This window comes from Garra rufa, chromosome 3 (assembly GCF_049309525.1).
Source record: "Garra rufa chromosome 3, GarRuf1.0, whole genome shotgun sequence".
NCBI lineage: Eukaryota > Metazoa > Chordata > Actinopteri > Cypriniformes > Cyprinidae > Garra > Garra rufa.
This window is the reverse complement of record NC_133363.1, coordinates 38,622,661-38,647,210: the sequence shown is the minus strand read 5'-3', so window position 1 is coordinate 38,647,210 and position 24,550 is coordinate 38,622,661. Positions and strand designations below refer to the sequence as shown.

Sequence of the window (24,550 nt, the reverse complement as noted above, 5' to 3'; positions counted from 1 at the left end):
AACCATGAGAGGTACAATTAGAGGTTGGCAAAAATAAGATCATATAATACACGTAGCATGTTCTGATGTTCATAGTGCACTTTATTGTAACTTTGTTCATATTTTTTTGTTTTTAAAATATATTTTTCTTAATACTATACATAAAAATCAACTGCATGTTTCCTTAAATGTTTAATCTTTCTCTTTAACATGAAACACTGTACAGATGTAATACTATACAACCAGTAACAGATCATCGCCTTTATATCCCAGATATAAATGTTGTTAGTCAATACAGTTTTCCATATTATCTTCTATTTGTATAACAAATGTATATTATCTGTACAGTAATCATGGCCTAAAAAAGAATAAAGACTTTGTATCAGTATCCAAAATGTCTCATTCTCAATGTGAGTTGTCTACTAAAATGCAGTCTGTTGAAAATGAATGGTTCATTTGCAAAGAATCTCTTAAAAAAATACAATGCAGTTATAAATTACAAAATCTATCCATCCCATTTCTCCTTTGGTTATTTTCTAATATAAAGGGGAGTTTCTACAAATAAATAATGAAGACAAAATAAATAAAAATACTGGACATTTAAGTTTAGCACTTGCGTTTTGAATGGCACTGATTTGTTACTTGGGCAGTAAAAGTCAAGATGTGCTTATTTTTAATTTAGTTGACCTGTACAGAATAATGTTATGCATGTAATTTTTATATTCAAAGGATTTGGAATATTTATTTTCTAAATGAGCTACTGTTAACTGTTTCTTGGTTCTGACCTAAGCCACAATATTTTCTAATGAACTGTTAGCATGCTTGAAATTATATGTTGCTACATCAGTGAATTATATTCGTCACTGGTAGTAAAGCCACAGATATTTAACTTAATGTCATAAATATTCAATGTTGTTGCTGGAATCATCTTTTGTGTAGCAAACATGGCCTGATTCTGAATGTTATGGAGTGAATGTGAAAAAGTGCACTTTAGCATAGAGCCCTTTTTCATGAAGTATGATATGTTTAGGCTGGTATTAGATGATCAGTATGCATATACTTTACATGCCACTTTTTTGACTTGCACTAGATATAGTAACAAACAGTAACAGTGGTCAATGTATTTGATCTTTGGCCATTCAAGAATAGATAGTGATGACCTCACGACCTCCACCTCTTACAAGCAGCACTCTTTCTAGACCCTCAGTCAATACCTCCAGAAATTCCATATCTGAAATCTGAGTTAAAGAAACAGCATGAGACGTAGCAATATATTTATGCATAGTTTCATGTTGGATTTATCTATATCTTACCAAAATGAAGCAAACTGAGAAAGCTTATATAATTCTGTGAACGTATATAATTCTGTGTGAAGGATACAGTTTTCATCTCCCTCTGGGTTGCGTGGAGGTCCTGGCATGTTCAGCAGTACAAGTCTGGCATCATGGGATCGATTAACAATAACCTCATTCAGCTTCACAGCTGTGTGCATCCGCCGAACATTAGATTGGTCACTGTAACAAACACACAAACAGTTTAAATTTAAACTAAGGTGGATTAATATGTTTTGCAGATGTGTGGATTTTTTAAAAATGAATTAAACAAACTAAGACTTTTGAGGACTATACTGCCTTCCAAAGGCAAAGCGCAGTAACTACACATTTGGTCAAAATTAAGTTAAGGCTTAAAATGGGCTTTGTGACAACCGTTTTGTCTTGTGGCAAAGTCTCCTGGTTCAATTTTGTCCCGTTTCAGAGAAACGAGAGTGTCAAAATCGCAGTACCTACAAAATCCAAACTAATACCATATATGGTGTAAAAACTTAAAAAAAAAAAATTAAAAAACTTTTTTCTCAGTTTCAGTGTTGGCGTAGTTACTGCACTTTGCCTTTGTAGGGCAGTATAGGTAACACCACTTTGAAAGTACACCCACATAGTTTACTTATGTAAAAAAGGCAAATACAACAAGGAACAGACATAAATGATTATCTCCTCTTCATGCTAACCATAAAAAACAAATTATACAAAGCCTAATACTTTATATCAAATACTGTGGTGATATTGTGCAGTGGTGGCGTTCCAGTTCTTGTTACTGCTTGCCTACTCACGGTTTAATGCTGATTAGCTCTCTGAAGTTTTCTGGTGCGTTGCTTCGGTTTCGTCTTTCTGCTTCTATTTTTTCATTAGTCCAGGTCATCTGGTTTTTCTCTGGTAAAACTTCAATGGTTTCCTCTTCTTCATCAGAGTATAGACTGCCCATTCTTATCAGCGAGTGTCTGTCCTTCACAAGCTGGGCCTACAGTCAAAAGTAATGCAACCACACTTAAGAGAGCTGCTATTGCAGGCATTCAAAGTTGACTGTCAGCAGGACATTAAATGCTGTATTTCAAACAAAAGATGTAACAAAACATGGTACATTTTTATGCATTTTGTACACAGAAAGACAAAAGGCCAATTGCATGTTATCTAACAATGTAAAGTGTAAACAGAAACATTTTGTATTTTGTGAATATTTATTTTGTCCACAAAATGGGTTGTTTTGAAGATTAAATGTATTTTGTCCACAAATTATTCATTTCAGAAATGTAATATGAATTTTGTGCACAAAACGAGCTGTCTGGATGACAAAATAACAAACAGTGCCAACAATTGTGCCAGATATGAACTTATATGCCCTATATCACATTACTCTGGTTTTATAGTAAAAAAGCACAAGACCTACACACAATAAAAAAAACACACTCTTTAAAAATACTTATTCAGGGGCCATAAAAATGGCAAAAGTGCTAAGTACAAAGACAAAACGTTTGCAATATCACACCATCATCAGTGACATAGTAGAATAGAACTTTTTCCACATCAGTCTACACTCAATACACTATAATATCAAAGCAAAAAGGTTTGTAACAACTTTGCAAATTTATTACAAACAAAAAACTGAAATTATTTCCTTTGCATAAATATTCATACTCTTTTCTGAGACACTTGATATTTAGCTCAGGAGCATTAATACTGCTTATAGATGTTACTACCCTTTAAGTGGAGTTAACCTGTGGCAAATTCATTTGAATGAGTATGATTTGGAAAGGCACACACCTCTCAATAAAAGGGTCTAACAGTTGTTAATGCATATCAGAACAAAAATCAAGCCCTGAGGTAAAAAAACTGCCTATAGAGCTCAAGAGACAGGATTGCCTCAAAGCAGAGATCTAGGGAAGAGTTAAAAAAATCGTATGCATTGAAGGTTTATAGAAGCATGTAGCCTCCATTATCCATAATGGAAAAAGTTTGGAACAGCTAGGACTCTGCCTCGAGCTGGCCTCCTGGCCAAACAGAGCAATTGATGGAGAAGGGCTTTGGTTAGACTGGTGGTCAAGAAGCTGATGGTCACTCTAGTTGAGCTCCATGATCATATATGCAGATGGGAGAAACTTACAGAAGGACAAACATCACTGCAACACTCCACTAATCTGGACTTTATGGCATTTGCTTTGTCATTATGGTATATGGAGTGCAACATTTATGTAAATACTTTAAAACAACTTCAGCTAGGGTTATTGTTTGTCATTTCATAAAATATTTAATGACTTCTTTGTTATTCTGCTGTTGGTAAACATGCTGTCAACATCCCGTCGCTATAGTGTTAGAACCGAAGAATCATTTACAAGTGAATGTTACAGTACCTCTCTGTCTCTCTCTGCACTGGAGAGCCTCATTTGTTTTAGCATCTGTGACCTCTGTTCCATCATCAGTGTCCGCTCATACGTGTATGCTGAGATATCGCTGTCATGCTGCAAATAACAACATTTGACTTCATGAAATTATAATGGCATGTGATGTGGTGGGATGTGAAGTGTTAATAGTAAAGAGAAAGTGTTCTGTATACCATCTCAACCACTTCCACCTCTGCTTCTAATCGGAGCTGGTACAGGAAGGTTGCCAGGTCCTTTTTCATCTGAATGCTGTTATCATCCATTTGAGCCACAGTGAAGATGCGCATCTTACATTTACGCCAGACCTGAAGTACAAGAAACCAAAAATACATATGTGACCCTGGACCACAAAACCACTCATAAGTTGCACAGGTATATTTGTGGCAATATCCAATAATACATTGTATGGGTCAAAATTATCTATCTATCTATCTATCTATCTATCTATCTATCTATCTATCTATCTATCTATCTATCAAAAATTATTAGGATATACAGTAAAGATCATGTTTCAGTTATTTTATTAAATTTCCTACCGTAAATATATCAAAACTTAATTGACTTGATTGGTAATATGCATTGCTAAGACATTTATTTGGACAACTTCAAAGGCAATTTTCTCAATTTTTTTTGCACTCTCAGATTCCAGATTTTCAAATAGTTGTATCTTAGCCAAATATTGTCCAATTCTTACAATTGTACATCAATGGAAAGCTTATTTATTCAGCTTTTAGATGATGTATTAATCTCTATTTCACAAAACTGACCCTTATGGCTGGTTTTGTGGTCACATTTAAAATATCACTGGGTTTTAAAAATATCAATTATTTAAAGTATCAGTGGGTTATTTAAAATTAAATTGCTAATTGTTCACCTTATGTTGTTTGAGAAGGAATGGCAGGAGCATGAGCATTCCACCATCATGGACAATCCACCAAACGTCAATATATCCATCAGAAAAGCGCTCATGATTACTGGGATAGAATGACACATTTTTTGGGACCATCAGAGCCAGGTGGGCAGCTGTGGTACAGCGGACTGTATCTACAAGTGAGAGAATATGAAAGAGAAGTAGATTAACATCAGTCTTTCTAAGGACTGTGTCTTAGTGAAAACCGATGGAGATAATTGTTCTTACTAATAAAGGTTTTCCAAGCCCGTGGGTCTTCACTCTGTCTCCAACCATATGGCCAACCCATAACGACTGTGTTATGTTTCATGCCTCCCAGGCCACAGGACTGGATGAGGTGTGCAATCCCCTCTCTTACTTTGGAGGCAACCACCACCTGACAGAAGCCCTTCACTCGTTCAATCTCCATCATGTTCTTTATTGCCTGGTGGAGGGTATAGAAACATAATTTAATGAAATGTTGCCTTTTGCTATCTATTTTGCTATGCTGTAATTTAGGATGCTTAAAGTATTTGTAAATCAGGAAACTTCCTCACCTGTTCTGACGCTTGCGTTTCTCCATAGCATTCCAGGAAGTTGCCCTGTATCACTGATCCAACAATGGTTAGACCTTTTCCTGCCTTCAGCTGTGAGGCAAAGGTAAGCATTCTGGGATACTTCACATGCAGGTCCTCATCCAACTTCAGCAGAACCAGCAACTGTGGCCTATTAACAATTTCATGTTAATGTCATTGTAGTGCATTATTTATAAAAATTAAATAGAAAATAAAAATATGAGTGTATAGTATGTAATATAACAGCGTTTCCATGTTTAAAAGTTTGGGCTCAGGATTTTTTTTTTAAAGAAATTAATAATTTTATTCAGCATGAATGCATTAAAAATTGATCAAAATGGCAGTGATGATTTAGAATTTTCTGAAAATTGAAATTCATTAAAGAGTCCTGAAAAATGCATCACAGTTTTCTCTTAAATATAAAGAAGCACAACTTTTTTTTTTCAACATTCATACTAATAAAAAAAAAAAAAAATCATTTTTTCATGTGACACTAAAGACTTGAATAACAGCTGCTGAAAATCCGGCTTTGCCATGACAGGAAAAAAGTTAGAAATTAAATTAGAAAACAGTTATTATGGTAATAATATTTCACAGTATTACTGTATTTATATGAGCAAATAAATGCTATGATCAGCCTTGGTGAGTATAAGAGACTTTTTTCATAAACATTAGAAAATCTTTCAACGGTAGTGCAATACTAATGTGTTACTATCAGTACCAACACTATTTGAAGTACGCCTGCAGGAGTATGCTATTCAAACAATATCTTCCGGCCTTTATAAACATAAGAAAGTAAAGGTGTTCCCAGGTCTTTTCAAATATGTGTTTTGGAAATTATCATCTGATAATATTTTAAGTTAGCATTTAGATACAATTTTCATCTAACATCTTAATATATCATTAATGGTTTGCTTATTATAATGTATTTTATGTACTGCAAAAACTAACCTCCAGTTTTTGGTGTGGGGTGGTCCAGCCTCCAGACGTAGAAGAGCATAACGGGCGGCACTAAGTGACAATCCGCGAATCCCGTCCCCCCATTCCTTCTCTGCTCTAAAAGAGAGAAAAATATACAAGCCAGAGATTTGTAAACTAAAGATAAAGAATTCAAGGATTTTTAAGTGCTTCCCAGTGATTTACTGCATGGTAGTTTATTGGATGTAATTTCGAAATCACTTACCCCTGATACTCAATGTACTTGTAGATCATGCCAGCAATGCCCATTGCTACAATGGCATAGTACCAAGAGGAGATAAACATAAGGGCTAAGCACATACTCATGCCCAGAAATGACAAAGCCCTGAGAGGGAGAGAACAGAGAGCATATTATAAAAAAAGACCCATCTACATTATGATTACAATAGACAGATTTTTTTATTAGAGTTCATTTTTAAATATCTGCAAGAAGTGAATAGTGGATATCAATAGCTGAATGCCAGTGAGTTTAGAGATCACGGTTGACCTAAATTTAAATGTGACTACAAGAGAAGCTCAAAGAAGACACATATGATATGCAATTTTAATTTAATTTAAATGCACACTTACCAGTGGTAGTATCTGAACCGAGGTCTCCAGTTTGGTGTTCTTAAAAGTGTTTGTACTGCACACGCCAAGTTTACAAAAAGATAACACATCAGGAAAAACCTGTAAAGTGTACAAACATATATACAGTAGAATAAGTGTCATGTAATACATGCAATGACAATTCAGAAAAAAAAAACTGAATTGCCCGTCAAGAGGCCGTAAGTTTCATAACAAGCAACTGTAAAGTGATGTCTATCCTACATTTTACAACAAATTCTTTGGTTTTCCAGTAATTTTGTGTATTTAAACCCTTTCCAACAATTCTCATTTTGAGATCCATCTTTTCACCCTGAGAACAACTGAGGGACTCATAGGCAACGCTCACTGATGCTCCTGAAGGAAAATTATTCATTAAGAGCCAGGGTTGTAAACTTTTGAACAGAATGAACATTTTTCTTATTTTGCCTAAATGTTATATTTTTTTTCATTACTCTTAATGCATCATATTTCCTTCTGAAGCATCGGTGAGTGTTTGAACCTTCTGTAATAGTTGTGTATGAATCCCTCAGTTGTTCTCGGTGTGAAAAGATGAATCTCAAAACCATACAGTCATTGATGAAAAGGGTTAAAATACACAAAAATGCTGAACAACCAAAGAATTTGTGGTACCTAAAGGATTTTTCTGAAGAGCAGTGGGAAGTTTAACTGTTCAGAACAAACAAGGGATTCATGAACAACTATCACAAAAAAAAGCACACACACACAGCTGTGGATTATTCAGTTTACAACACAGTGTTAAGAATCAAGTGCATGTAAACTATTATTTTGTTTTGTGTACTAAACATCTTTTATGTAAAATATACTATTCAGGTCAGTACTAAAAAAATAACATGCATTGTGTGTGTGTATATATAATGAAATTTATCTTTGTGTATATTTGTGGTTTGTCCTTACATAGAGAGAATAGGAGCAACCATATCCAGTGATGCAATGAGGATGCCAAGCTCTGCTATGAGTCCCGTCAGCAGCAAGGCCCACGTGGGCTCTCCGTTAGCTTTACCATGTCCAAACACCTGTACATGTACAAACACATGAACACAGATGGACAGAAAGCAGCAGTCAGCTGTTAGCATCACATATTTACATTTTAGGAAAAACATTTTGCGTATGACATGCAAATGTTTTCTCTGATGGCTTTTGTGGTTTGGCATTCCAGAAAAGGAAGTAAATATAATCCAGGAGCTGCATTTTCATTTTACTGAAATTCTTCTTAACTTAATCAGTCACGTGTTAAGTTTTAAAACACAGTAGTTCTACAATACATTATGAACCACAGACAAAAGCCTGCTCAACATGCAGCATGCTGTATAAAAAAAAATCACCATGAAAAAAGATTGGAAGTGTTTATTTTGATATATTTTTTGTATATATATATAAGAAGATGTTTTACCCTAAGGAAGGGAATTATGTTATCCTTAGCAATGGCTTGCAGGAGGCGAGGAGCTCCTGTCAGGGACTGAAGACCTGCACCCACTGTGGAGAAGAAGGAGCCAATCACAATGACCCAGGGAGAGGGCCAGGACAGAGTGCCAACCACCAAGTTTTTACTGACAGCATCTCCAAATCTAAAAGGTATATGGAAGAACACGTGAGACACAGTATGCATGTTTCCATCTAAAAATGTTGTATTTGTAATCTCTAGATTACTTACTTATCTCTCAGCACCACACCCTCAATACAGGCCCCAAACAAAAGCACAGAGCTGAAGTCTGTCAAAAGAGTCAGGGAATTCTATGGAACTTTGAATGCTAAATAAAACTGATCTTAAAATAAAAAAGGTTTTATAACAAAAATAAAAAAAGAGTCTTAAATAACATACTGTCGATAAGAGTAATAGTTCAATTCTTGTTTTAAAACATAATATCAGTTCTATCATGACAACTTTAAGATTTTAGCATGGTAATGGATATCACAACACTGTTGGTTTTTGCTGTTGTTGTAGATCATTGCTGCTGCTGCAAAGCAAATACAGAAACTTGCTACAGCCAGTACATACCCTGATACAATGCTATGAGCATTTAAGACATACTGCTGCTGCACAAGTAGCATATATAATGACTCGTAGCATATCTATACAGGTGGAGCTGGGGAAGGTGGAGGGTTTCAGAGGATCTGAATGCTGCAAAATGCTCTAGTAAATGCTAACAGCCATATAAATGTAAGGCAGCAAGCTCATTGGCTGCGTATGCAACATGAACCAATCAAGTAGTTTAACAATGTGAATATCATCAGTTTCCATTAACGACCCATCAGCCTGCACCATCTAGAGTTTCATGACAGATCTTGGCATTACTACCAAGAGCAAAAAGGATACAAACAAGAGAAGTAGTTGTAATAGCCAGGATCGTCCCTATTGGTATAGACTTCTGTGCATCTCTTAGATCCCCAGATCTGTTTGATCCTGCCATAATGCCTGTTTTAGAGACACAGAGATAGAAAAATACTGAATTTCAAGACATTTTCATATAAGTAGATGTGTGAAAAATAGTGTACAGTCAGCTGATTGGACATTATTTTCACAGTCATTTTCACAACTTTCAAAGCTGTTGTCTACTGAAAGTTTATTTTGTTTTGTTTTGTTAAACAACAGTACAATCCATTGAACACACTGAATTTCTATCCCTCACAGCCTCGTTGTCATTCTTATCAAAAACTAAATATGCCGCTACCCTAACTAATATCAACTGCGCTTTAACAGACTGGCAAGTTTGTGTATACTTTTTCATCTTTTCTATTTATTTATTGCACACGGAGCTGTGCAATAAATAAATAAATGTATATTTACCAATAAAGACATGTAAGTTTTACCTGTGGCAGAAGGAAAGAAGATTCCCACCAAGAGGGTGAAGGAGGTGGCGATGTCGGCAGACACATAGAAGCCAAAAGTCTCCATTGAGCCATGGACATCAACAGACGATAGACTTGCTTTTTCAAGAATCTGCCCTTTCTCCATGTAATCCCCCCACATGTTTTCTGCACACACACACGCACAAAAAATACCTAATTAAATAGTATGTATAAGGTGACATATAATACATGTAAAATAGCAAGTACCAAAGGGAGAGCTTTCTTCACCATTTTTAAATGCATGCTGAAATTTTCTTATCTGTAATCTTTTCTTTCTATTTTGACCGAAATGACCGTGGAGCAGACAAGTGTCTCCCTACCTCTAATGATCCCACTGGCCAGCCCAGGAATGCCCTGGATCTCTGTAACATTGTTGTGGAGGAAGTACTCATCACAATGAGCGCTGCTGGAATTCTCAGAACTGCAGAAGTTCTTCCAGAGCTGGCTGGGAACCGTGTCATTACCGACAATCACTGTCTTCCCACAGACATCAAATAAATCACGAACCAATGTGCGGTTTCCTAACATACAGATCCTACACAATTGAAATGAAAAATAGTAAAAACAAAAAATACTGTTATACTTATTTGTATGCAATTATATTTTCATCCCGCATGAGAAAACTGTATAAAATATTGAAATATATTAGAAAAACATGTTAATCTCACATAGTGTTTTTTAACTATTAAAGGTAACCCTGGGTATTAAGACTTGGCTTAATATAAAGTAAATGATGTCTCTTAAAAAGTAGAAAACCCATGAAAGATTTACGTTATTTAAAAAATCCACATTGTTTTATACATATTTTGGACTATGGGGAAGCCATTATGACGTAAAATGGCTGGCACTGTTGCTCTTTTTACCGCAACACAACTCAGAAGATAAAATACTGATATGATGACCACAGCTGCTGAAAGACCTTGCAGGTGGAGATGGATATAAGCATAGGCTTAAACCAAATGCCGTCCCATTGACTTTTCCCACAAGGAGTCTAAACGCCCCTGGATATCGAGTAAAATCTGCGCTAAGAAACTCCTTCAGTGGCTGCGGCGTTATGACAAGTGTCAGTATGTTTACATCCCACCAGAATGCCATCAATCGTTTTTTGTCTTCACCGTTTGTAAGCTCTTTTAGTAGCTGTTGGTCTTTAGCAAGTTTTATTCGTCCATCTTCCCAATCTTTTCTCCTCTTCTTATCGCTAGCAAAAGCAGACTTACATCGCTTCTCCTGTTGCCCTTCGTCTGTAAATTACAACCACATGCCACACAATGTGGCATTCCATCAGTATTTTTTTTTCCGAGATGTGTTGGGGTAAAAATACCAACGGGTAGCGCCAATAACTCACAGAGTGCAGCCATTTCACATAATTTAAATAATGGTGCCCCATAGTCCAAAATATTTATAAATGTGATTTTTTTAAATAACGGAAGTCTTTCATGGGTATTCTACCACATATTCCAGACATCATTAATGTTATATTAAGCCATACAAGTCTTAATACCAAAGGTTCCCTTTAAGAAAAATTAAGCTATAAACGGTCTTTAAAGTTTCAGTATAGGCCTATTATGTACAACATATAAATCAAATAAATTAGCACTGTCTTTTGGCACTTTCCAATATTATTCCAAATATTACATTTTATGTGTTGTTTTGACTATAAACATTACTGAAAGACTTACGGAAACTCAGGTGGGTGGAAGATGGATTTGATAGCTCCGGCATAGATGGAAACAATGGAGATTATGACACAGGCCAGGAAAAGGGAGGCAAATTTGTTGACATACTTGACCCCCACAAAGACAACCACAGCCATAAGGCTCAAACATATTGTGCCATACACTCGCATGTTATTCAGCATCGCACCACTTCCTGCATGAATATCTGCCGGATGGAATATGGCAGCCTGAGGAATCAGATATTTCTGTAGACAATAAGAGTTGATGATTGATTATTTTTCAGAGCTGAATTGTTTTAGGTTTGGATCATTGTGTGTGTATGTTGTCATACTAAATGGAGACTGACCAGAAATATTTCAATTGCTCCCAGTATGTACATGGCAGCAGCGAAGGTTGTGCCCAAATAAAAACAGAGACCAACTGCACCACCAAACTCAGGGCCCAGAGATCGAGATATCATGAAATAGGCCCCACCAGCTGCCAATTAAAAAAACAACAACAACATCTGTATATAAATACATTTTTGTATAAAAATAACAATAACTATTATCAACCTGTTCATAATTAGATCAAACATTAAATACCTAAACTAAAATCTTTAATACTTCAGCAATACATTTCTAATTTATAATGTGTTTAGAAACAATTCTCTGACTAGTCTTTACACAGACTTTAACAGTTTTCCTGGTGGTTTTGTACTGTTTTTATGAAATGTTATAATACAAAGGAGTATAAACATTTGAAAAAAATTACCTGGAACTACACCATTGGTGGCTATAGCGCTCATCGAGATTGCCGTTAACATTGTCTGTTAAAATAAAATAAAAAAAAATTAGGGATGCACCGATCCGTATCGGCCGATCACTTGCTTTCACGTTGAGCCGTATATACTACACACAGCCGTTGTTCACTGACGAGTTGGTAAACAACGGCTGTGTGTAGTATATACGGCTCAATGTGAAATCATGCACCTGATGGCATTTACTGCTGATTACAGAACCGGCTTTACTGACAAAACGCGCAAGCATTATCGGCCGATTCGTATCGGTGCATCCCTAAAAAAAAATTATCATACATTTGCATGCTTTAAAATGCCACTTATCAGACATGCTGTCTGAGAAAAGCACACAAATAATAAAGCACTGTACACAACCTGTAAGACTGCTGTCTGACAGAAGTTACCAGAGCATTCAGTCATGCACAATCAGACTTAAAGAATAAGTTCACTTCCAGAATGAAACTTTCCTGATAATTTACTCACCCCTATGTTAACCAAGATCATGTCTTTCTTTCTTCAGTCAAAAAGAAATTAAGGTTTTTGAGGAAAACATTCCAGGATGTTTCTCCATATACTACGTTATTACGTAATGCATGAGGTCAAACTAGTGCAAGATGAGCATTTGTGGTTAAAAAGTATATACATTTTTATTTTTTATAGATGGATAAGACACTTATTCCTCGGCTGGGATTGTGTAGAGCCCTTTGAAGCTGGATTGAAACTGCAATTTGGACCTTTAACCCATTGGCCACAATTTAAGTATATGGAGAAAACACCCTAGAATGTTATGCAAAAAATGCTCAAAAAAACTAATTAGCACTGCCAACTGCTGTTAAATTGTCTCTGATAACCTTTATTTACTGGTTTATTTCCATTGCTCCATATTATTGGACATATTTTATATGATTTCATACTGTCTGTGTCTTGTTTTGGACAATTTTCTATTGTCAATGTCACACTGCTTAAAACAATGTTAAGTTGTTTGTTTACAGGACAGACACACAAGGAAAAGCAAAAGTAGGAGTGAACCTGACTGTGTTTGTGAGGGTGTGTATGCAACAACTCACACAGGAACAGCACATGAGAACGATGAGGAAGGATTGGACGACACCTGCTGTTCCTACTATCCAGGTGAGACGCAGAAAGAGAATCACACCGAAGATGTTCTGCAGACATGGCAGGTACACTCCCATCAGTGTGCCCATATTCGGAGACTACAGAGAACCAAGTAGAAGAAAGAAAAGTGTTTTGGTTATAGTAAAAATATAGTGTTGACTTTTTTGATAATAGTGAAAGTAAAATTTTAGAACCTTGGGCACTTGTCTTCTGGATGCATCGGCACTTTCTGCCTCTTCATGTTCTTTGGCTCCCTGAGTAACATTTGTGTAATTGACCAGCCGACTGAGGAGAGACGAGACCTTTGGACGGATATCCAGCTCTTCCTATGGAGAGATACACCTCAGTACCACACGTACTAAAATAGAATTCTACACATAACATAACATGAAATATATTCTCATATTTGAATGATGAACATTGTTAAGACCTTCGATTTTATATTTATTGGGCAATATTACAAAGAGAAGGAAATGAAAAATGAACCTCAAACAGGGCCAAGTTTTTGTCGTAGTAGTCATTCCTCTTAGATGCTGAGTCTGAACTGCTGAGGAAGGGACTGTCTTCTTTATGATTGCCATGACCTGCAGGGGGACGATATATCAACCTTATTTACATAATTTAACAGACAAATACATATGGGTGCATATGGTGTGCATTAATTAAATTACATTTTTTCTTTAATTACTGACCGGTTAATATTCTTAATTTGCTTTAATTTTCCATATATTTGACCCTGGACCACAAAACTAGTCATAAGGGTCATTTTTTAAAATAAAATTCATACATCATCTGAAAGCTGAATAAATAAGCCTTCCACTGATGTATGGATTTGTTAGGATATTTGTTTTTGTTAGGACAAGACAATATTTGGCCGAGATTATATTTGAAAATCTAGAATCTGAGGGTGCAAAAATAAATAAATAAATAAATACTGAGACAACTCCTTTTAAAGTTTTCCTAATTAACTTCTTAGCAGTGCATATTACTAATCAAAAATTAAGTTTTGATATATTTACGGTAGGAAATTTACTAAATATCTTCATGGAACATGATCGTCAGTTAATATCCTAATGATTTTTGGCATAAAAAAATATATAATTTTGACCCATACAAATATACCCGTGCTACTTAAGACTGGTTTTATGGTCCAGGGTCACATATTGTATCATCACACAAATATAACTTATATTATATTGACTATATTATTTATTGCCCTTAAACTTATGAAAGGGGTTTTCTTCCCCAGAGAGAGAAAGAGAGTAAAAGACAGATAGAAACAAATATTTATAAAGGCATTCTTGAGATTTTTTTTTTTTTTCAGAATAACTGTAGCCTTTACCCACATTTATTGTCATTTCCTGTCCTACGCCCACTAATTAAATGTGACTAATGTTCTATTCTTTACTTCTTTACACCCTTACATTGTGTAAAACTGAATCAAAAAAAGATCATTTTACTTTTCTTTATGGAAAAATATTATCCTCAGATCCTCAGATGTAAATAATTATTGAAACAAATAAATATATCAATATGAACTGGTGGACTGTGTGAAGAAATAAACAAATACTGAAGCTTAGTTTGTAGGCCTTTATAATTATTTCGTTTAAAAGGAAGTTCCAAATAATCAATTGCCCAAGTATGCATGAACCCCTTTCTAGCATTGGCGCCAAGCATTAAACCCATTTTGTATTTATGCTTCTCTGGCTTTTTCTCCCTCTGCCTTTCTGACCTTTCTTTTGTTATTTTGTTATTATTATGCCCTTTAATCAGGTCACTGAATCAGAACAGTTAATCAGTTTGACTGTTTTCTGTCCCCACACTCTCTGCTCTCAAAACAAACGTCAATACAAACACTGCTAAAGCAAGGCATCCAAATACACTGCCAGTCTTAATCACGCATTCTAGTGGATACCAATTTGTCAAGTTCATCATAATTGTGCAGTTTGGTCTGTATCCTGAATTTGACTCCCACATTGAATACATTAGCCTGCTTATCCAAGTGTGCAGATTTAGTGTTTTTATTGCTCTACAGAGAGAACAAAGAGAAGGTGATATATCAGAAAGAGACACTGGGATATATATATTCCTTTCAATCATATTCAAATTTGCAATTAAACGGTTTATAAGCTGAGAAATAAGGTGATCACACAGCCTATATAGAGTACTTGTTCACAAATACATAAAAAGAGAGGATAGTAACTAGTCTGGTGTCAAGATTAAGTTGAAATCTCTGCCCCTTCTGTTTGCTTTCTATAGGTCTCACTCACCTGCGTCCAATGTTAATTTGCCATTATAGGTAGGGTTTTCATGAGCATTGTTGTAGATCAGCATGTTTGTCTGTGTACAGCAAGGCAGGCAGCACTCTCTAGTGTATATCCAGGTCAATGTGAAAACTGTTACTGAGAGAGCGTGGGGGATCAGTATTTACGCACACACACTGGTTTCCATTTTTTGTGGGGACATTCCATAAGCTTAATGGTTTTTCTATTGTAAAAAGAATATTTTCTATCCCTTGCCCCCAAATCTACCCCTAAACCTACCCCTCCCAAGAAACTTTCTGCATTTTTACATTTTCAAAAAACTAGCTTGTTTCCTAATGGGGACCTAAAAAATCCCCACAAGGTCAGAATTTACTGGTATTACTATACTTGTCGAGACATTTGGTCCCCATAATGCATACCAGTACATATGTAAAATGTCCAATCCATAATTGTAATTCATTTTAACTACTTGTTCAATGAATAAAAATGCTTGAAATTGCAGAAAATTCTCCAGTTATAGAATATTACAGTTAAGGGTCAAAAGTTTACATACACCTTGCAGAATTGGCTGTTCTTCAGAAAAATCCTTCAGGTCCCACAAATTTTGGTTTTCAGCATATTTGTGTATTTGAACCCTTTCCAACAATGACTGTATGATTTTGAGATCCATCTTTTCACACTGAGGACAACTGAGGGACTCATATGCAACTGTTACAGAAGGCTCAAATGTTCACTGATGCTTTAGATGGAAAATTACGCATTAACAGACAGGGATGTAAATTTTGAACAGAATAAAGATGTCTACATCTTTTTTTCATATCTCATATTTTTGCCCCTCAGAAGCCACAGAAGATACTTAAATGTACCCTGATCTTTAAATTCAAAAAGTTTTCACCCCCGGGCTCCTAATGCATTGTGTTTTCTTCTGGAGCATCAGTGAGCGTTTGAACCTTTTGTAATAGTTGTATATGAGTCCCTCAGTTGTCCTCAGTGTGAAAAGATGGATCTCAAAATCATACAGTCATTGTTGGAAAGAGTTCAAATACACAAAAATGCTGAAAAACCAAAGAATTTATGGGACCTGAAGGACCAGCGGGCAGTTTAAGGGACTCATGAACAACTATCACTAAACAAAAACAAAAAACAAACAAACAAAAAAAGTATTAAGAATCAAGCATATGTAAACTTGAGTGGGGTCATTTTTATTCATTCAGTTATTATTGTAAATAACATACATTTTGTATGATCCCTCTTATTTTGGTAAAATAATTAACATTTTGCAGAAACTTTTGACCTCAACTGTATATTTGACAATGTTCTTTATAATCTAAGACCATATTGAAAATCTGGGATCTAAATGAATATTTAAATTAACTATTTATTTGGTCACTAATCAAATAAGTAAATTTGTGACACTAAACATGTTTACAGCTTTTTAGGTCAATATCTTAGACAAAAGACATTCCAGATGCAACTCGGATTTTTTGTAAAAAAATATAATTTTTTACTTAACTGCAAATAAACGAATAAACAAATAAATACACGGCATTTTCACTAGGGGTCTCAAATCAATACCATAACATTATTGTATAAGCAACCAATAAAAAATTGTCAAATGCTGCCATCTAGCGTTATACGTGAACAAATGTTCTTAATCTGCAATCTGCAATCGTTTTTAAACATTACAAAGATGTTAACAATTTGTATCCTCAGCAACAAATGTTTGAAAAGAACTGAAATGTTTACTGAATTGTTTCTACACAAAGCCTCTTAGAAATGACTTGACAACCTCCACAGAGAATGCGTCTTACTGTGTAACTGCAGGAGGGGGAAGAAGGAGCTTTATGGCGGCAGGTCTGTACACGTTAACAGATCTGTGCAGATCAAAGCCAAATCTACTCTACTAACCCCACACATGTGCTGTTTAGAGTGAACCAAGAGACTTCACATGCTTACTACAGCAACATTTATCCAATCTAGTGGACAAGAGCAATTCTTGTTTACAGTGAAGATTGTATAGTCATACATTTAGATGCTACACAGTCAATCATTTTCAACAAACTTTACACATTACACACATAAGCTGTTATCACACAGTACACAGGAAAACTCAGGCACATTTGGTAACCAGCTGTAGAAAACAGCTCCATTCAAACATCTGCAAATTGTTGCTCAGACAATAGCCCAAAGGTAGACCAGCTTTACTGCAAATTTACCTCCAATGTGAAATATTTTGAAGAGGCAAAAGCTTATTAACCTCAGGAAGAAATGAGCTAGCTGGTAAGGAGGTCATGTGTGAAATTTGCCAAACATCCAATTTATTAAACATTTAAAGCCTTCATTATGAGTCAAAGTCATGCTGTTTAGGCCGATTTAGCCTGGTTTGGCAATGTAATGCGTTATGATGGCATACTTGGTAGCTTGACGTGATTGTAATAATAATATCCGGTGTGTTAGTACATTGTTAACAGCATGTGTGTTCACTCATGTGTGCCTCAGTCTGTGATGTTTAGATATTCTAGTGTTTAGAATTTTCCTCATAAACTTCGTAACTGCATAACCCTCTCTATTTGTCTCCTAATACTTCATAACAAGTCAACAGCTCCAGTGAGTATCTTAATAACATATTAAGTCATTCAATTTCTGTAATGTTATTAAATTAGTGATTAGTAAAAATGAGAAATTAGTGACTTTTACATTGTGTCAGTAGCTCTTTATGATGTCATCAAGCTTTTACCAGAGTGTTTTAACCTTTAAAGGCAAAAGGCATGGACTGCCTATTATACGCCTTTTTCATGAGAAGTGTTTTACACAATAGCCCATCACTGGTAATAGACTTTCTGAATTAGATGAGTACAGCTGAATAAGTCTGTGGAATTAAACCCTGCTGGGAGAGCAGAATGTACTAAGGCTTTGATGTGCGTTAACAAGGGAGAAGAAGCTGTACTGTACTGATGAAGTTCCAACAATTCAAAACAGATACTCAAAAGCACTATGAAAACAACACTGGATGAAAAGTAAATTATGACAATAATGCACTGCAAATAATGTGCCTCTGTTATGTAATGATTATTATAGTCTTTTTATTGCAATAAGTCAAATTAACACAAAACCTACACTGAAAAAATGTGCGCTTTTCCCAGCATGTACTGCATTTAAGGGTTAGTTCATCCAAAAATGAAAAATCTGTAATTACTCACCCTTTTTTTGTTCCAAACCAGTAAGACCTTTGTTTATCTTCACAACACAAATTAAGATATTTTTGATGAAATCTAAGAGCTCTCTGACCCTGCAAGACAGCTAGGGTCCTACCATATTCAAGGTCTAGAAAGGTACCAAGATATTCGACAAAATAATCCATGTGACATCAGTAGTTCAACTGTAATTTAATAAAGCTACGGGAATCATTTTTGTTGCGCAAAAAAACTAAAATAACTTTTTTCAACAATTCTTCTCCTCTGCATCACCCTAGTGCCATTTTGGTGAGTACCACTGATGTATTTGCATGCTTTCCTCAGAACGTAAATTGTGCATTGTGGTACTCTCCAAAAAGCCGCTAGGGTGATGTGAAGGAGAAGAAATTGTTGAATAAAGTTGTTATTTTAGGTTGTTTTTTTTGCGCAACAAAAGTATTCTCATAGCTTCATAAAATTATGGTTGAACCACTGATGTCACATGGACTATTTTGTTGATGTTCTTGGTAGCTTTTTGGACTTTGAACGTGGTAGGTCCCTTGCTGTCTATGTAGGGTCAGAGAGCTCTCGGATTTCATCAAAAATATCTTAATGTGTGTTCCGAAGATGAACAAAGGTCTTACGGGTTTAAAAAGTCATGAGGGTGAGTCAATGACAGATTTTTCACTTTTGGGTGAACTAACCCTTTAACAGTTAATAGCCCATTGCATTGTTTCTCCCTTTGCAGGTTTTATTTACATTGTTGAATTTGTTATCTTGTTTAGTAACCTGTTATCATATGATGTCAGGATGAATTTGTTCCTCTATTTAAAATTACTATTTAGTTGATGGTTACCCTTGTTGTGTTTCATGTACTAACTGTGGAGGTGTGTGTGCGTGTGGTGTTGAGTTTTTTCTAATATTTTTAGACAACAACCACTTTGCTCTCCACACTTTGTACTTTTCTTTTTGTAAACATGAGATGAAGCAGATAATAGTGCAAAATAAAGGGTAAAAATTTCTATAACTAATTTTTAAGTTTAAGGTCATACGGCTTACAACATCAAGGGTAATTTGATTTGAACAGGTACACAGGTACATATTATATGCTCACTATCATCAAGAAATTTGATTTAAAAATACAGTAAACACAGCAATAGTGTGAAATAGTGCTACAGTGTGAAATAACTGATCTTTATCTTACACTCTTAAAAATAAAGATTCCAAAAGGGTGTTTTTGAAGTTATGACATAGGTGAACCATTTTGGGTACTCCAAAGAACCCTTCAGTGAGCAGTTCCTAGAAGAACCATTTTGAAGAAAATGTTTGAAGAAAATCTAAGGAAACTTTTTGGACTATAAAGAACCTTTTCTGCATTTGAAAAGTTCCATGGATGTTCAACGTTCTTCATAGAACCTTTGATGCCAATAAAGAACCTTTATTTTTAGGAGTGTAATTGTGTAATATATTGTAATTGGATTAGTTTACTTTCAGAATAAAAATTTCCTGATAGTTTATTCGTCCCCATGTCATCCAAGATGTTTATGTCTTTCTTTATTCAGTTGAAAAGAAATTACGATTTTTGAGGAAAACATTCTAGGATTTTTCTCCATATAGTGGACTTCAGTGGTGGCTGAAAGGTCCAAATTACAGTTTCATTGCAGCTTCAAAGGGCCTTACATGATCCCAGCTTAGGAATTAAGGTCTTATCTAGCAAAACAATTGGTCATTTTCTAAAAAAACAAATTATATACTTTATAACCACAAATGCTGATCTTGCATTAACATTCACGCATTACGTAATCATGTTGGAAAGGTCACAAGCCGTTAGTTCTTCGTTTGTGTACTTTGGTTCAAAAAGGTAGGGTAGGCCAAAAAACTTTTTTTTTAAATCTTTTTTGTGAAAAAACATTTGACTTTCTTTCCAAGTTTGCTTTGTAATTACTGGGTGCTTCTGCCTACGTCACATGTGCATGATTACAAAATATGGGAGGTCGAGCTAGTGCAAGAAATTGTGATTAAAAAATTGCATAAATTTAATTATTTTATTTTTTTTTAGAAAATTAAAAATCATTTTGCTAGATAAGACCCTTATTCCTCAGGTGGAATTGTGTAGAGCTCACCATTGAAGTTCACTATATGAAGAAAAATCCTGGAATGTTTGCCTCAAAAACGTTTTGATTGAAGAAAGAAAGACATGAACATCTTGAATGACATAGGGGTGGAAGTGACCTAATCCTTCAATATTTTTGTGAAAACTTTGAAATATAAATCTTTTGTAACATTATAAATGTTATTATCATCACATTTGATCCATTTAAGACATCCTTTCTGAATAAAATTAAAATAAAATTGTACTGATCCCAATCTTTTGGATGTTAGTGTAATTGTTACCATATTGGTACATTTTGAAAGCTTGAGTTGCCCTTATTCAGCACACGAGCCTTAAATGACCCCTTAGCAGGCCTCAAAGCAGATCAATGACTGCCTTTATACTGTACCTATTTATTAGCTCTGTTCCTCATCATGATATGTCTACAAAACAATTTCATATATGAGATTAGTAAGCCAGTTTAAGACATTCTATGCCTGTCAAGTACAACTGTCTTTCAACAAAAACTAATACAGGCCCTCTTAGTGGAAGAGGATCTATTGTTACCTAGAGAAGCCAGACATTTTTGGTGTTAAGGACTGCCCGGCAGCTCCCACTCAAAAAATAGCATGATGTTGCTTTTTCCACATCAAATAACTACTCCTTCGGGTTATAAAGATGATGAACACCTTCCTGGTCATCAGATGAAGTACACACCAACAGGATTTGTGTTAAACCCACTCATAAATCTATAAAAAACCTGTTCAAGTTGTGTTAGAAAATAGTTTTTCAAGGAAAACCAGCTGGGATAACATCTTATCAGTTAGAATCAAATTAGCGAATGCTAATGATCTCTGACAGCTTGCTTTTTAGGACTTTACTGAACAGGACTTAGCATTATTTCTTTGCTATATGCAGGGGAAAATCTCTCTATCTTCCCCCCTCTCTTCATCTGTTTTCCTGTAAGTAACGTGGAAGTAAGGCATGACGTGGTTCATGGGTTAGAGTCTAAGAGTTGATGCTTTTCCATTACAGGTCTGTTTCAGCACAATGACCACAGTGTGCAGTCCTGCTCTAAACATTGCTGAGCTGACACACTAAAAAACAAAGTTAGCAGTGTGAACACCCTTTTTCTGCTCAGCCCCTCCTAAAGTTAAACGATCCACCAGTGCGACTGCCGCACAAGACCACTCTTCTTCAACACCCTTGCACAGAGAAAATCATACAAACTCACCTGATATAATGAGAACCTGTCCTGTGATGACACACATATAAACCTTCAAAAGACCCTCTATGAGATTAATAGGTTGAGGTGACTGCTTAATGTTAAATCACAAATGCAGATAAAGTAAGGGCCAGCACAGGATTTATAAGTCAGGCCAGGCCTGTCATGGACAAACATCTTCAGCTAGGAAATTCTAAGCTAAGAAATAGGATTATGTAATTGTACTTCTGCAAGTATTCAAGCCTGTCTTTCCATACTCAGAGAGAGAGACTGAGAAACAGAGTGGCAGACTTTCAAAAATGCATGGGAAATCCATGACGTGAATATCACTTTGTGTATACATAGTATATTTCCATTATTCTACTTTTCTGTGATAAAATGTACATTCTGGGTCTGTCTTTCATTTGGAATATATACACAACTCATTATTTATTTCTAAATGTTTGCTGTCCGTTTGAGATGATTTCTGATGATGGTTATTTTTGCTGTTACAGTAATTAATTTATGACTAATTGTATAATTATTATTTATAAAGTGCTGTAAGGCAAGAATCCACATGTATGCATTTTGTTTATAATTCCTGCAGTGATTCATTTAGTGATTCACTTTGTTCATTCATGTTAATGTGCAAGTCCAGCATCTTGTGTGCTGATTGATGCAAGACATTATTAGTCTATAGTCAAAAATGACAGTATGAAGTCAAAAGTATTTGAACAGTAAGATTTTTTGTTTTTTAAATAAGTTGTTTCTCATGCTTACAAAGCCTGCATTTATTTGATTCAAAGTACAGCAAAAAACAGTGGAAATGCGAAATTTTGTACTATTTAAAATAACTTTTCTATATGAATATATTTTAAAATGTAATTTATACCTTGTGATCAAATCAAAATTTTCAGCATCATTACTCCAGTCTTCAGTGTCACATGATCCTTTAGAAATCATTCCAAGATGCTGATTTGCTGTTCAAGAAACATTTTATTATTATTTTTTTTTATCAATTTATCAATATTTTAAAAAGTTGATTTGATTTTGTTTTTCAAGAATTCTTTGATGAATAGAAAGATACAAAGATCAGCATTTATCTGAAATAAAAAGCTTTTGTAACATTATACACTATACCATTCAAGAGCTTGGAGTCTAATTTGTTATTTTTTAATACCTTTATTTAGCAAGGATGCTATAAAATGTTTAAAAGTGATGATAAAGTCATTTATAATGTTACAAAAAAAAATTCTATTTCAGATAAATGCTGTTCTTCTGAACTTTCTATTCATCAAAGAAACCTGATAAAATCTACTCAGCTATTTTCAACATAATAAATGTTTTTTAAGCAGCAAATCAATATTAGAATGATTTCTGAAGGATCGTGTGACTGGAGTAATGATGCTAAAAATTTAGCATTGAAATCATAGAAATAAATTACATTTTAAAATATAGTCAAATAGAAAATAAGTATTTTAAATAGTAAAAATATTTCAAAATTGTACTGTTTTTACTGTACTTTGGATCAAATAAATGCAGGCTTGGTGAGCATTAGAGACTTATTTACAAAACATAAAAAATCTTAATGTTTAAAAACTTTTGACTGGTAGTGTATATTAGTGTTATGCAGTCTATATCCCATTTACAAAAGCCTCACTCCCCAATTTGCACCTTTTTACCCCAACACACAAAGGGTAAAAAGACAGCTGTGTCTTCACAGAACTGGTGGTCTCTCCATATGCCAATTACAGCTGCTGTAAACAGATGCTGATGTCTCTTAATCATGCCTTAAGGCTACACATCTATATCTTACTATTCGTTTCTCTCTTTTAAAATGTGCATGAGAAAGCAAGGAACAAAATGGAGGAAAGAAATGCCAGTTAAACCCTCAGCTGCTGTCTTGGCACAAAGAGAGAGGGCTCCATCTTTTGTGTCCATGAATACTTGAGGTCTGTCCCATTATTGCAGACCCCCTCGGTCCCGCCTCTGCTTTGGCTCTTGATTGTTTTCCTTTGTCACCACAGTGGTGTCTGGCATGTCAGCACTATGCCAAGAGTCCCGGCTTTAGTTAGTCTTAAATCCCTCCCCTTATATCAAACATACGTCATTTTATAGAGACACAAATTTGCCAACATGATAACTTGCTCACTCAGAACTTCCCAGAAATGTGGATGCAAGTAGTCAGTGTGACGTTAGTGACTGAACAATTGCCATGGTTACCATATTGCTGGTGGTTTGAGGATGTTTGCCAAGAATACTAGTGTTAAATCAAACTTTTTGACTGAATAAACTTTCAAACTCAGCTCCTGAGGTAGTTAAACCCAAGTTTTACACATAGAAGACTGATTTCACAAAGTGACAAGTGAAAAAAAACTTACCATCTGAGCTAACTGTGTCTCCATGTCCAGGGTATCCTCCCTGTCCTGTGTCCCTGTAATCCACCCAGTTTATTCCCTCCAGACTGTCATAGTTGGACGGAGAGTTATCCTGCACTGGTACCACGGTGAAATGGGGCATGTTTTTATCCGTTTAGCGTGAGTATCTGCCTCTCTCTTACTCTTCTTTTGGCAGATAGCACGCTCCCAGTTGAACTCTCCCTGAAATCTCCAACACATTCCTCTAGTCTTCCCTCACTTCCTCTCAATCCATTAGCAT

At 35.3% G+C, this 24,550-nt stretch overlaps 1 protein-coding gene across 1 annotated transcript; it reads right to left on the bottom strand.

Annotated features, from left to right (window-relative positions):
* Positions 1 to 60: 60 nt before the first annotated feature.
* Positions 61 to 24,550, bottom strand: slc12a4 (solute carrier family 12 member 4). Its single transcript, XM_073836068.1, has 24 exons — positions 24,274 to 24,550; positions 13,646 to 13,743; positions 13,354 to 13,485; positions 13,111 to 13,257; positions 12,019 to 12,073; positions 11,612 to 11,742; positions 11,269 to 11,510; positions 9,910 to 10,124; positions 9,551 to 9,715; positions 9,057 to 9,155; positions 8,394 to 8,451; positions 8,133 to 8,307; positions 7,637 to 7,755; positions 6,704 to 6,802; positions 6,339 to 6,458; positions 6,107 to 6,211; positions 5,138 to 5,306; positions 4,830 to 5,025; positions 4,566 to 4,735; positions 3,865 to 3,996; positions 3,662 to 3,769; positions 2,087 to 2,274; positions 1,360 to 1,493; positions 61 to 1,210 (listed from the first exon to the last, which is right to left on the bottom strand). Exons 1-24 carry the CDS (start codon positions 24,410 to 24,412, stop codon positions 1,119 to 1,121), a joined length of 3,288 nt encoding a protein of 1,095 aa, XP_073692169.1. The 5' UTR covers positions 24,413 to 24,550; the 3' UTR covers positions 61 to 1,118.

Coding starts and splice junctions, on each gene's coding strand:
- slc12a4 (XM_073836068.1), bottom strand. CDS start 24,412: ATGCCCCATTTCACCGTGGTACCAGTGCAGGATAACTCTCCGTCCAAC. Junction 10,125..11,268: donor TTCCACCCACCTGAGTTTCC/GTAAGTCTTTCA, acceptor TCAATTGTGTAG/GATCTGTATGTTAGGAAACC. Junction 1,211..1,359: donor CCCAGAGGGAGATGAAAACT/GTATCCTTCACA, acceptor CTCAGATTTCAG/ATATGGAATTTCTGGAGGTA.